General features: G+C 37.9%; 1 protein-coding gene across 2 annotated transcripts in view; it reads left to right on the forward strand.

Annotated features, from left to right (window-relative positions):
* The window catches only part of TBC1D23 (TBC1 domain family member 23), a 64,256-nt gene extending 58,068 nt beyond the window's left edge, over positions 1 to 6,188 (forward strand). For both annotated transcript variants that reach the window (XM_055259945.2, XM_055259946.2), the window contains 3 exons: positions 35 to 170; positions 1,728 to 1,922; positions 4,534 to 6,188. In XM_055259945.2, coding sequence (XP_055115920.1) covers positions 35 to 170; positions 1,728 to 1,922; positions 4,534 to 4,615 — 413 coding nt within the window. In that variant the 3' untranslated portion in view covers positions 4,616 to 6,188. The remainder of the gene's footprint in view (positions 1 to 34; positions 171 to 1,727; positions 1,923 to 4,533) is intronic.
* The last annotated feature ends 8,707 nt before the right edge of the window (positions 6,189 to 14,895 follow it).

Below are 14,895 nucleotides of genomic sequence, written 5' to 3' on the forward strand. Positions count from 1 at the left end.
AATATCCATATTTAACACTTTATATTTTTTATAGATGAAATTGACAGTTCTTCAATGTCAGATGATGATAGAAAAGAGGTTGTAAACATTCAGACTTGGATAAACAAGCCAGATGTCAAACATCATTTTCCTTGTAAAGAAGTAAAAGAAAGTGGACACATGTTTCCCAGGTACTTTTAAAAATGTCTTCATCAGAAGTAAAATTGAATTTGGGGAAGTTAATAATACAAAACTGAACTACAGAAGAACCTTTATCGTAATACAATAAGATATAATTTCCTTCTGTCTACTTGTATTACAGGTCTTGAATTTACAGTATTATGTAATTTTTATTTTGAAAAATTTTGTACAAAAATGTTGAAGGAATAGTACATTGAACACCCTTATGATTCTTTTTTTTTTATTTTTGAGACAGAGTTTTGCTCTTGTTGCCCAGGCTGGAGTGCAATGGCATGATCTTGGCTCACAGCAACCTCTGCCTCCCAGGTTCAAGCGATTCTCCTGCCTCAGCCTCCAGAGTAGCTGGGATTACAGGCATGCGCCACCACAACCGGCTAATTTTGTATTTTTAGTAGAGTCGGGGTTTCTCCATGTTGGTCAGGCTGGTCTGGAACTCCGGACCTCAGGTGATCCACCCGCCTCGGCCTCCCAAAGTGCTGAGATTACAGGTGTGAGCCACCGTGCCCAGCCATGATTCTTAGATTTATCAACTGTTATCACCTTTTAATACCACTCCATTTCGTATGTGTATATATATGTACATTTTTGTCAAACCTTTCAAAAGCCTACAAATGTGACACTTCATCCCTAAATGCTTCAGCATAAACCTCCCAAGTATATGAGCATTCTCCTGCACAACTTCAATGCCATTACCCCACCTAAAAATTTTTGTAAATTAACATCATTTAACATGCAGATCATACCCCAAATTTTCAGTGTCCCCAAAGTATCTTTTGTAGTGTGTTTTTTCTTTCTGATCCATGATCCAGTTCATGGTTCACACATTGCATTGTCTGTTATGTGTCTTTAGTCTCACCCTGTGTACAGCAGAACTCATGCCCCCACCCCCTCGCTTCCCTTTTCTCTTCATGATGAATGAATCCTTTGAGTCCAGGTCAATCATCCCACAGAATGTTCCACATTCTGCACTTGTCTGATAACTGTCATATTGTATTACTGTACATAAAAAATGTGAGAGTATTATTATATTGAAAAGAAGCTGAGATACAGGGGTTGGGTGAGTGTTAATAATACTATGCTCATTTTGCCTTCAGGATCCAGTTACAGAATGTTACAAAATACGTAGGGAAACCCAACAATTGCCTGGTGATCTTGGATATTAGATATAGGATATGGTGCATTGAATGAGAATAGTTTATGAATATAGGTAATAGTGTTAAAAATCTGAAACGTAATATACTCCATTTCAATAAAAAATATATTATTGTAGTGATTTCTATGTTGTATGGAACTTTTTATTATATTTATTTTATTACTTTTAAATCATTGCAGGATTATCTGTTAATAAAATATTAATTTTGCATACAATTAAAAGGTGTTAATGTGTAGCTTACTTGTTTATAGATTAACCTCTGTTTATATCTTTTAACTCAAATAATTTTATTTAGAGTTGAACATTTCTAATAATTGGGGTGGTTGAAACAACACCTGTTTTGAATTAAATTTACTTAAAAATTTTTTTCTTTTAATGCTCTTTTTGTCTCAAGTCATCTGTTGGTTACTGCAACACATATGTACTGTTTAAGGGAGATTGTTTCACGGAAAGGATTGGCTTATATACAGTCTCGACAAGCGCTGAATTCTGTCGTTAAAATTACATCCAAAAAAAAACATCCTGAACTCATTACCTTCAAGTATGGAAATAGCAGTGCTTCAGGAATAGAAATCTTGGCAATTGAAAGGTAAGATTTTCCTTAGGATGATATTATCTGAATTCAGATATTATCTGAATTACTGTAATTCACTATAAAGAGTTTGTTTCTCTATTTTGGGGAATGGATGGTGGAATAGGATAGCTGAACCACTTTTTAGTGTTTCTTATTATCTCTTTCTCCCCAGTTCTTAGTCATATGTGGTTTAGCCATTAGCACATGATTTGAGTAAGTGCCATAGCTAATTTCATAAAGTTTCTGACCCAAGGATCCTTATTGTTAATCTGTACCAGTGCTGCACTAATTGCTGGCTTGCAATGAAATAAGAAACTTGTTTTAGAATATGTCAATATTTTTATTTTCCTTCATAGAAAAATTATTGTTTTGACAAACTGTCAGTGAACTAAGCAGTGTGCTGGGTGATATAGGTAATTTACAGCCTGGTACAAGCCCCCCTTTATCTCATTGTGGGTCACTAACAGTTCACAGACTGGCCCAAGCACTGTGACCACACTGATACTGATACTACACCATTTTTTAATCTATAGATAAAAATATGAAGCCCAGAGGGGTGGAATGACTTCCCAGATCCTGACACTTAGTTTGTGACAGAACCAAATATAGCCTTCCTGACTCCTAATTTGTGGTTTATTCCACCTTGCATCAGTTCAAGTAGTTCCCCCCGCCGGGATTTAGGATTACACTTCTTATTTACAGGAGTGCTTGGATAAATAGTAAGCTTAAGGTAATATCAGAGCACTTTTAAATAATTAACTTCAGTTGGAAGGGGAAATTATTCAGCTTCTTTCATCTTGTACTGACAATTAGGTAGCAAACATCATGAATCTATACTGTTTTATGTACTTTGTTAAAGGAAAATAATACCTGATTAGTAAAAAAAAAAAAATTCACTTATTGCTTTATGTAAGAATATTTACATAGTGATATTTTCAGTTAACAAAAATATAAAGAATATGTCATTCTAATTCTCTGTTAACACATTGATGAGTATCTTCTCAGATTTTTTTAATGCATATGTTATTTCTCTATTAAAAACTAGATAAATGTGATACAGGCTTGTTTTTGTGTTCTGATTTTTTAAGAAAATAGGATAGTGTGAATATACTTACATTTTAATAAATACAAATTCTTTTTTTTTTTTTTTCTTTGAGACAGAGTCTCTCTCTGTCACTCAGGCTGGAGTGCGGTTTTGCGATCACGGTTCACTGCAAGCTCCGCCTCCTGGGTTCACACCATTCTTCCTGCCTCAGCCTCCCGAGTAGCTGGGACTGTAGGCGCCCGCCACCATGCCCAGCTAATTTTTGTATTTTTAGTAGGGACGGGGTTTCACCATGTTAGCCAGGATGGTCTCCATCTCCTGACCTCGTGATCCACCCACCTTGGCCTCCCAAAGTGCTGAGATTACAGGCATGAGCCACCGCGCCCGGCCCAATAAATATAAATTCTTAGCTTTTTAATGGTAGATATTGTTATAAGGATTTCTCAGGAGATTGATTTAACAAGCCTCATGTTGATTGGCATTTACATTGTTTTCATGTGTTTCACTATTAATCTTCTAGTGGGCCTTTAAAAAATGCATGTTTACATAGTTGTCCAATTAGTTTTCTCAGGATAAATTCCCTGCAAGTAGATTCAATGCATCAGAGGTATACACATTTTAATATCTACTTATAAATTAATCCTAACTAAAGGAGATTTGAATTATGACTCTCTCATGTATAGTAAAAGTTGGGAATTATGTTTTAAAGGCTTTCCCATAAATTTTGCTAAATAAATTGAAGTTTATTATATATAGGTCATCTTTTTTTTTTAATTCAGTTTTGGAAGATAGTCTTAATAGTGGAAGATAAAGTAACTAGATTCTCCCTCTCCCTTTCTTCATTGATACTTATGGTTCTCTATTCTGCCTTGCATATGTAACACTTATAGATGATTTATACAGTGGAATTGTTAGGTTTTACCGAAAATGCTTTTTTAAAAAAAAAACACTATTTTTATTCTCCAAGAAAAGAAAATTGACATTTAATCTATGGTGTTGATATTTTGTAATAGTTATCATATGTCTTGTTAAATATTTCAGACCTCATAATGCCATTTTATTATGTACATAACCCTCTGTAAAGTTTGGATAACTATAGCTATTTTTTATATAGGAATCTGTTTTAGTGAACTTAAATTCCTTGCTTAAAGTCAAACTGTTAAGTGTTGGAATTGTCATTGTCTTTGGAATTGGATACCAACAATTCATATGTGATTTTTGTAGCTAATTGAAGGTACATCTGTACTGCGGAGTGGAATACTATATTTTTTATCTTGTGTTTTATCTAGCTATTACCTATATTTAATAATGGTTCAAAGAATTTTAGCTTTACACTATATGAAAAGTGTAAAGCTAATTGCCTTTGCATTTAGATTTTCTTTCTTTTGAAATAAGCTTTGGATTATGTTCAGATAAGCTATGGGAGTACATAGTAGGCATCTCTGCTGGCTTTGTGGGTTAGGGAAAGCTTCCCATTGGAGGTGATTTATCAGCTGAGTCTTGAAGGGAAAGCACTGTATTTTTATATATATATACATATATATATATATATATATATATTTTTTTTTTTTTCCCCCTTAGGTATTTGATTCCAAATGCAGGGGATGCTACTAAAGCCATAAAACAGCAGATCATGAAAGTTTTGGATGCTTTGGAAAGTTAATATAAAAGAAAATTATATTAAAAAAAATGAAGACAACCAAGAGAAACATGGACATATACTTCCTGACTGCATACTACTGGAGACCTTTCATTTGCTCATGGGGCTGCTTAAATAGCAGGTCTAAGAAAGTGTAAATTATTATAATCAATCTGTGGACAGTAAACTTTTAAAAAATTTTTCTTTTGCATTTTGGTTTTATAAAATGATGTATTATAAAGGTCAGTTATTAAATTACTTTGAAGTAACTGACCCTGTGCCCTTATGGACTAAGTAAGGGTACAGAATGCAGTTCTGTTTTGAAGAGCTGTTTTAAGGGAACACGCATCACTTTCGGGTTCAAAAACAACTGTACACATACATATCTGCAGTGTCTTCACTGAAAATTAGAGATAGAGTTAGTTGAAGAGACTTCCTTAATTGCTACATTGTTTTACCCACTGAGCAATATCAGAAACTAAAAACATAGATTAATAATTCACTCACTGTTTCTGTTCTTCTTAAAAAGAGTGAAATGTTTTTAATGGAATGGTTGAAGATTCCTGCCAACTCAAAATACAGTACAGCTAGTAGAATGTTGAAACATCAGTTTCTAAATCACCTTTGCTCCATTAGCTAATTATTTGGACACTAAATGCTTCAAAGATAAGAAACTTCATCCTAATGATTTCTAAAGAGCAGTTAAAAGCATTAAAATAAGTAGGTAGGCTGTTAAGATTAAAATTAACATTTTGGGGACAGAATTTTGTCTATAAAAATGTCATTGGTTTTTATTACAAGTGGATTATTTGATTTATATTTTAAAACAAGTGTTTAAGCCACACTGATTTATCTTCATTGAGGATTATGGTCTGTGACCACAGTAATATCCACTTATATAAATGCCAAATAACCAGAGAGCTTATAAAGTACAATTGTTTTTGTCATCATTTTCTGAATTTCTTTCTCTTCTTTTGGTTTTGTCCTCTCATTGAAGTTCTAGTGGTTTGAAATTATTTTTGGACACATTGTCTTAATGTACGGGAAATTGCTCTGCTGTATTTTGCAGCATTCTTCATTTAATTTATAATGGTCCATGTTAGACACATTTGGTAAGAGAAGTCCAGGAACACATTTAGGGCCATGGAATGATATTTTGTAAGAATCCATTTGGGAAGTTGCAATACCCACAATCTGACATGTCCTAAAATGTAATGGATTATCTCTAAGGGGTTGATGGGAGAAATATTTAGATGTACCCTGTTAACAGCCAGTCATTTTGATTTACTTATGGAAATCAAGTGAATAAAAGGCAACATAATTCGGGAAATTTTATTCTAATATCTAATAAAAACAGTTTGAGTGGTTGAAGACATCTACATGAAATTGCACCTGGGTGCATTACTTGATAATAACTCTCCCCTAAAACTGTTGTAATTGCATTTTTTCCCTTTTCTTGGCACCCCTTTAGAAATGTACTGAAGTCTCATTTTTCACCCATTTCAGCCATGGGACATTTTTCTTAATATTAATGTAAAGATGTTTGTGTTACTGTTTATAAATTACAATTGTAAGTAAATTAATAGTTTGCTCAAAACTTTGTTCTTAAAGACACTGTCTCTCTCTCTCTTTTCCCTATTTGCAAATCTCTTAAGGTCGCAAAATTAGAGAATTGAAGGCGTGTAGTAAGTTACCTACTACTATGAACTACACAGTTATGGGATTATTTATGACTATTAAATGAAAATACATTTCAATGAATGTTCTAGGCACTTCTGTAGATCATCCTCCCTTCACTGGCCCGCTGAAATCACTCTGGGAATCACTCTGGGGTGGCCACCTCTCATGGGCTCTCGTGATTGCAAAGGTTGCAACTTTAGGAGGTTGTTATTTTTTGTATTTTCAAGATAAGGAAACCAAGGCTCAAAGAAATTGGGTGAAAAGAGAAAGTATTCCTCTTATCTCCACACTCCCTGGAAATTATGTTTGTCTGTGAAGGTATACAATTATTTCTCCTATATAGGATTGATGCCATTTGCCCACCATTAATAAAACTTGGTCCGTATGATAAATTTGTATTGACATACTCAACCATTTTTGTCACTGGTATGTTTCACACAGGACTCCTTAGCATGATCCTCTTACATTAGACTAACCAGCCGTAAATTGGCAGTCCCAGTTCAAATTCATAGTTTGATGTGGGGGAACCCCAACTCTATAGGTTGAATGAGTAATGAATGTAATATCTCAGTTTGATCATTAACATCTTGAACTTAACATATTTATTGAAGTATAATTGACATGCCTTAAAGTCCCCCCTTTCAGTAGTTATTGGAATATCCACAGAGTTGTGCAGTTCTAGTTCTAGAACATTTCATCACTTCAGAAAAACAGCACAAATCCATACCTGTTAGTAGTCACTCTCCTTTCCCTCTTCCCTCCAGCCCTTACCAAGCACCATTGTACTTTCTGTCTCTGGATTCTGGACGTGTCATTATAAAAGGAATCATACAATATGTGGTTTTTGCCAGCTGTTTTCACTTAATAATATATATTTTGTTTTTCTAATTTTTAAATCACATCTAACTCTTCAAAACATATATACATATAATTTTTTTTGGGGGGGGTAGATGGAGTCTCACTGTGGCACCCAGGCTGGAGTGGAATGGTAAGACCTTGGCTCACTGCAACCTCCACCTTCCCTGTTCAAGCAATGCACCTGCCTCAGCCTCACGAGTAGCTGGTACTACAGGTGTGCGCCACCACACCCGGCTAATTTTTGTATTTTTAGCAGAGACAGGGTTTTGCCATGTTGGCCACGCTGGTCTCGAACTTGTGACCTCAAGTGATCTGCCTGCCTCAGCCTCCCAAAGTGCTGGGATTACAGGCATAAGCCACCATGCCCAACCTCAAAACATAATATTTTAAAGCTTCATTTGCATTGTAGCATGTATCAGAATTTCACTTTTGTGGCTGAATAGTATTTTATTGTACAGATATAACTCATTTATTCATCAGATGGTGGACATTTGGGTTGCTTCCACTTTTTGGCTATTATGAATAATGCCCTGTGAACATTTGTGTACAAGTTTTTGTGTTAACATACGTTTTCAGTTCTGTTGGATATTTACCTAGGAGTGAGTGGAATTACTGAGTTGTATGTTAATTCCATGTTTTAACGTTTAACTTTTTGAGGAACTTCCAAACTATTTTCCACTTTACATCCCCACTGGCAATGTATGAGTGTTGTGATTTCTCCCCTTGCTTGCCAACACTTGTTACTGTGTCTTGTTAATTATAGAGATCCCTAGAGTGGCCATTGGGTACACCCACAAGTTCACTGACAGGGCAAGGAAAAACAGGTTGCCCATTTTTCGTATCAGTGGAGTTTGATGGAAAGAGAGGTGCATTTTTGGAGTTAATTCTTATTATGTGTCAGAGACTTTGGAGAACATTGATTAAGGAAGCATTTTCATTTTCCTGATTGATGAGAAAAGAATTCAGCTATGGTCACTTACCCCTGCTAGAATGTTATGCAGTGTATTATGTGGCATGCAGTGTGTTACATGGTGCTTAATAAAAATATTTTTTTATCAAGGACTTTTAAGGATCAAGGACTTTAAGACCTGGAACTATAAAAATTCTAGAAGATAACATTGGAAAAACACTTCTAGACACTGGCTAAGGCAAGGATTTCATGACCAAGAACCCAAAAGCAAATGCAATAAAAACAAAGACAAATATTTGGGACTTAATTAAACTTAAGAGCTTTTTTCACGGCAAAAGGAACAATCAGCAGAGTAAACAGACAACCCACAGAGTGGGAGAAAATCTTCACAATCTATACCTCTGACAAAGGACTAATATCCAGAAGCTACAGCAAACTCAAATTAGCAAGAAAAAATCCCATCAAAAAGTGTGCCCATGGAATACTATGCAGCCATAAAAAAGGATGAGTTCATGTCCTTTGTAGGGACATGGATGAAGCTGGAAACCATCATTCTGAGCAAACTGTCGCAAGGACAGAAAACCAAACACTGAATGTTCTCACTCACAGGTGGGAATTGAACAATTGAAAACACTTGGACACAGGGTGGGGAACATCACACACAGGCCTGTCATGGGGTGGGGGGAGGGGGGAGGGATATCATTGGGAGATATACCTAATGTAAATGACGAGTTAATGGGTGCAGCACACCAACATGGCACATGTATACATATGTAACAAACTTGCACGTTGTGCACATGTACCCTAAAACTTAAAGTATAATAATAAAAAAAAAATTCAGGGCATATAAACAATAAAATTTTGTTCTACCACAAAAAAAAAGTGTGCTAAGGACATGAATAAACAATTCTCAGAAGAAGATATACATATGGCCAACAAACATGAAAAAATGCTCAACATCACTAATGATTAGGGAAACGCAAATCAAAACCACAATGTGATACCATCTTACTCCTGCAAGAATGGCCATAATCAAAAAATAAAAAAAAAGATAGTGGCATGGATGCTGTAAACAGGGAACGCGTCTATGCTGCTGGTGAGAATGTAAACTAGTACAACCACTGTGGAAAACAGTGTGGAGATTCCTTAAAGAACTAAAAGTAGAACTACCATTTGATTCAGCAATCCCACTGCTGGGTATCTACCCAGAGGAAAAGAAGTCATTGGCTGGTCACAGTGACTCACACCTGTAATCCCAGCACTTTGGGAGGCTGAGGCAGGTGGATCACCTGAGGTCAGGAGTTCGAGACCAGCCCGGCCAACATGGTGAAACCCTGTCTCTACTAAAAATGCAAAAATTAGTTGGGCATGGTGGTGGGCGCCTGTAATCCCAGCTACTCGGGAGGCTGAGGCAGGAGAATTGCTTGACCCCAGCAGGTGGAGGTTGCAGTGAGCCGAGATTGCACCATTGCATTCCAGTCTGGGTGACAGAGCAAGATTCCATCTTAAAAAAAAAAAAGTCATTATAAGAAAAGGTAACTTGCACACGCATGTTTATAGCAGCACAGTTTGCAATTGCAAAAATGTGGAACCAACCCAAATGCCCATCAATCAATGAGTGGATAAAGAAACTGTGATATATATATAATCATACATATATATATAATCATATATATATATATATATATATTTATGATGGAATACTATTCAGCCATAAAAAGGAATGAATGAATGGCATTCGCAGCGACCTGGATAATATTGGAGACTATTATTCTAAGTGAAGTAACTCAGGAACGGAAAACCAAACATCATATGTTCTCATAAGTAGGAGCTAAGCTATGAGGATGCAAAGGCATAAGAATGAGACAATGGACTGTGGGGACTCAGGGGGAAAGAGTGGGAAGAGGGTGAGGGATAAAATACTACAAATTGGGTGCAGTATATACTACTTGGGTGATGGGTGTACCAGAATTTCACAAATCACCACTAAAGAACTTACCCATGTTACCAAACACCACCTGTTCCCCAATAACCTATGGAAATAAAACAATTAAAATAAATAAGTAAAATGAAAAAAAAATAGACCCCCACAAATAATGGGCAGTTGTTTTGAGCAAAGTTTCAAAGGCAATTCAACTGAGAAAGGATAGTCTTTTCAACATACGGTGTTGGAACAACTAGATACCCATATACAAAGAAATTAACCTCAACCTATATACCTCAAACCTTATACAAAAATTAACTGAATGGATCATACAGCTAAATGTGCAATGTAAACCTATAAAACTAATAGAAAACAGGAGAAAATTTTCATGATCTTGGGTTAGGTCATAGTTCTTAGACATATGAAAAGCACAATCCATAAGAATGAATCACGTCTATAATCCCAGCACTTTGGGAGGCCGAGGCAGGCAGATCACGAGGTCAGGAGTTCGAGACCAGCCTGGCCTGCATGGTGAAACCCCCTCTCTACTAAAAATACAAAAATTAGTCGGGCTTGGTGGTGTGTGCCTGTAATCCCAGCTACTCAAGAGGCTGAGGTAAGAGAATCGCTTGACTCCAGGAGGCGGAGGTTGCAATGAGCCAAGATCACCACTGCACTCCAGCCTGGGCGACAGAGCAAGACTCCATCTAAAAAAAAAAAAAAAAAAAATCTTAAAAATAAATTTAAAAATGTTGTTCTGCAAAAGACTCTTAATAGAAGGGAAAGACAAGCTACATACTGGGGAAAAATACTGTACTCGCAAAACATACCAACAAAGGATTTGTGTTCAGAATATATAAAGATTTTCACTACAACAATAAGAAAACAAAACAATGGGGAAAAGAAACATTTCCTCAGAGAAAGATGGGTGGCAAATAGTCATGTGAAAAGATCATCATTAGCTGTTGGGGAAATGTAAATCAAAACCACAATGAGATGCTACTACACACCAGTTAGATTGGCTAAAACTAAAAACAAAAAATGACAATACCAAGTGCCGGTGAGGATATGGAACAACTAGAACATTCATACGTTGCTGGTGGGTGTACAAAATGGTACAGACACTCTAGACAACAGTTTGTCAATTTCTTATAAATAAACATACGTTTACCATACAACCCAGCAATCCCTCTCCTAGGTATTTACCCTAGGGAAATGAAAACTTACATCCATACAAAAGAGTTCATCACCATATCTGCTGTACTGTGCCACCTCTTTGCTGTTTGCTGTCCTGGAAATGGTAGGCCAGAGCTAGTGCCCTTCTCAGTGCTTGCTTTTCTCTTCAGGTTGCCAGCTTTACTCCATAGGTATCTGTCTAACCCACGTGGGTATATTAAATTGGTCTCCCAACATCTAGTAACTTGTCCAAAGTTACATGGTGTGTCAGCAAAGTTTTGAACTCAGGTCTCCTGATTTGTAGAGAACTGCATCAGAAATTTAAAAATTCTATGTATCTATGCATTTATGTGTGTATTTAGATGCATACACACTCTTTGACTCCTCCCTGTACACAGTTCTAACCCAATATGATAATTCCCAAGTTTGATCCTTTGCTTTCTGTAGTATCATACTCTTTCCTTCTCCGATTGCATCTACTCATAGAGTTCTTCTCCTATTCTTTGCAAATGACTGCAGTTCTGATTTTCAGCCCCTAATTTCTGACTGCCGTTAGTCATTTGCGTATTGTGGTGTTACGAGGTATACACACACACACATACACACGTTTTCAAGCACAGCCCCTGACTCCCATAGCCTTGTTAAGCCTTTTGTTATAATGCCAGGTGTGTTAGGCCTCAGGCGCAGGCCTCAGGAAACAGAATCTCTCTGGCCTGTCTTGCTCTCTTTTGACCTGCCCCAAGGCAGGACTCTAATCTTGCTGATTGTGGGTCTTAAAACTCTCCTGAGAGCTCGTGCCCTATCCCTTGGAGGAAGGAATGCTGATAACATAAAGTTCCCATAAAAGCCCAAGAGAACTGCGTTCGGAGAGCTTCTGGATAGCTGACCATGTGGAGGTTCTGGAGGGCATGGAAGCTTTGTGCCCCTCCTCCCATGCTTTGCCCTACACATCTCTTCCTCTGCAACCTTTGCAACATCCTTTATAATAAACCAGGAAACATGTTCCCATGAGTTCTGTGAGCTGCTCCAGCAAGTTATTCAAACCCAAAGATGGCAACATGGCAACCCCAACTTGAGAGTGGTTGGTCAGAAGTTCCGGAGTCCAAGACATATGACTGGTGCTGGTGTGTCTTCCTCAGGTAGACAGTGTTGGAATTGAATAGGCAGATACCCAGCTGGTGTCCGCTGCTTGGTGGTAGCGGGGAACCCCCTCACATTTTGGTCACAGAATTCTTCTGTGTTGATGATTATTGTGGTAATGTAAGAGCAGAGGAAAAACATGGAGAGTTTTCCTGGAACACATATCCACCTGTCCCCCGAAAACTGAGCTCACGTTCCCCTAGACTCACCTCATACTATGAAGCGGCAGCTGGAGGAATGCTGATGGAAAGGAGAGACCAGTTAGGAATTGCCTGTAGCAGTCTCTCCAAGGTGAGGAAGGCCTACCTGTGGATGGTGGTGGTGGGAACTGAAAGGAGGAATCAGGGACATTTCATGAGAGTAAGAAGAGTCCTGTCCCTTACCAGAGGTGGGGAATGAAAGACTCGAAAGTCACTGAAGTGACTTAGATTTTCTTGGAGGGTTGGAAAGCAGGGAGAATTAGAAAACTGGGCATAAATTGCGGTGCCTGTAAGTGCTGGGTGGAGAAGCTCTTTTGGAGGTGATACATTTAGTTTCACATAGTTGAGTTTGAACTGATGTTAAGACATGTAAACAGAGATGGCGGCAGCCGGAGATGTTGAAATAGGTCCTCTGGAGTAAAAATAAAAATCTGACTAGTAACAGCCTGGAAATGGTCATTAAGCCTGTGAGACATGGGTAGAAATGAGAATAGAGACTGAAAAGGCACACCAGATTTTTAGCTGGGCTTTCAAGATCCGTTTGGCCTGGTAGTTTTGTTTTTTGGCCTATTTTCATACGTCAGATGAACAGGAACGTGGAAACGAAGGCAGAGCTGCTGCAGAGAAGGGACAGTGAGGGGAGTGGTGGTGGGGAGGGCTGCACAAACTTCACCCTTCAGCCAGATTCTTCTTCCTTTGTCTCTAAATCCTTTTACATACAGGTGAGGAAAAGGTCCTGAGAGTGAGGTGATTTGCCCTAGCTATTAACATCCAATCAGTGTCAGAGCCAGAACCAGAACCCAGTGACTAGCTTTACCATTGTGCCCAGAAAGTTCTAAAGAAAGGTTTAAAAAGCGCACTTTCATTTAGCTTTTCCTTCTCTAGGAACACCCCTAGTGCCCAGAACACCCCTCGTGCCCAACTCAGCAGTTTCCCTGCATGTGACAGAGGGACACAGTACCCATAGGCTTTTGGTCTTGATGGCCTTCTCCTGGTCCTGCTTCTCTCTCTCTTTTTTTTTTTAATGGAGTCTCGCTCTGTCACCCAGGCTGGAGTGCAGTGGCACAATCTCGGCTCACCGCAACCTTCGCCTCCAAGGTTCAAGTGATTCTGCTGTCTCAGCCTCCTGAGTAGCTGGTATTACAGGTGTGTGCCACCACGCCCAGCTAATTTTTGCATTTTTAGTAGAGATGGGGTTTCACCATGCTGGTCAGGCTGGTCTCGAACTCCTGACCTCTTGATCCACCTGCTTCCACCTCCCGAAGCGCTGGGATTATGTTAATTATTCAATCTAGGAGGAGGACACAGCTGTTCCTCCACCAGGCGGTGGCGCCTGGCCTGGTCCTTCTCTTCTAATGGCTCCTTCCCAGGTTCCACAGGCCCTTCTTCTTTTGCGTGTGCCTTTCACACTCCGCTTGTGCGTTCTCATCCAAATTCAGAGCTTCCTCTTAGTTAAAACTGCTGCTGACTCCTAAGTCAATTTCCAGCCCAGACATCTTCTGAGCTTGAGGCTTTGGTCCAGTTGCCTACTGGGCATCTCCACCTGGATGCCATGGCTCATGCCTATAAGGCCAGCACTTTTGGAAGCCAAAGTGGGAGGATCACTTGAGCCTAGGAGTTTGAGAACAGCCTGGGTAACATTGTTAAGAATCCATTTCTAAAAGAATGAAATAATTTGCATTTTGAACAAGCACTTCAAATAACATTTCCAGCCAGGTTTAGGACCACTATTAGTTACAATGTTATTCCAATAAATTTGGAAATCTAGATGAATTTTTTTTAACAGGACGTAAGTGACCAAAGGTTGACCCTGAAACCTCATTAATAAGCATAGCAGAAATTAAAAGGTTTTTAAAGATCTTCCTGCTACAAAGCCAAGTCCAGATAGTCTCTTAAGCTGCAGAAAGACCATAACTGCTACATATTTCCCCCGAATTTTTTGTTATGAAAGCTTAAAATTTTAAACTTCTACGAAGTTTTAATCTAGTACCATGAACAGCTGTGTCCTCCTCCTAGATTTAATAATTAACATTTTGCCATATTTGCTTTATCTTATGTATTTTCTTTTTGCTGACGATTTTCAAGTCAAACATTCTGACAGTTCATCCCTAATACTTTCTCATTTTCTAAGAGTAAAGAATTGTCACAATCACAACACTATAGCACACAAAATAATTCATAAAAGCATCAAATATCTCGTTCATATTTAAATCTCCCTAGTTGCCCCCAAAATGTTTTTACAGTGTTCTTTTATAAACCAAGATCTGTTTCAGTATAAACTATTCTGGGGCATTCCAAAAGGTGGTAAGTTTTGGATTTTTGTTCCACAAGTCTGACAAGGCACAAAAACACAAAACACAAAAATTAAAAAGCAATCTAATAAATAAAAATGCAAAAATCATAGTCTAGAGGCTGG

Source organism: Symphalangus syndactylus, chromosome 21 (assembly GCF_028878055.3).
Source record: "Symphalangus syndactylus isolate Jambi chromosome 21, NHGRI_mSymSyn1-v2.1_pri, whole genome shotgun sequence".
Lineage (NCBI taxonomy): Eukaryota > Metazoa > Chordata > Mammalia > Primates > Hylobatidae > Symphalangus > Symphalangus syndactylus.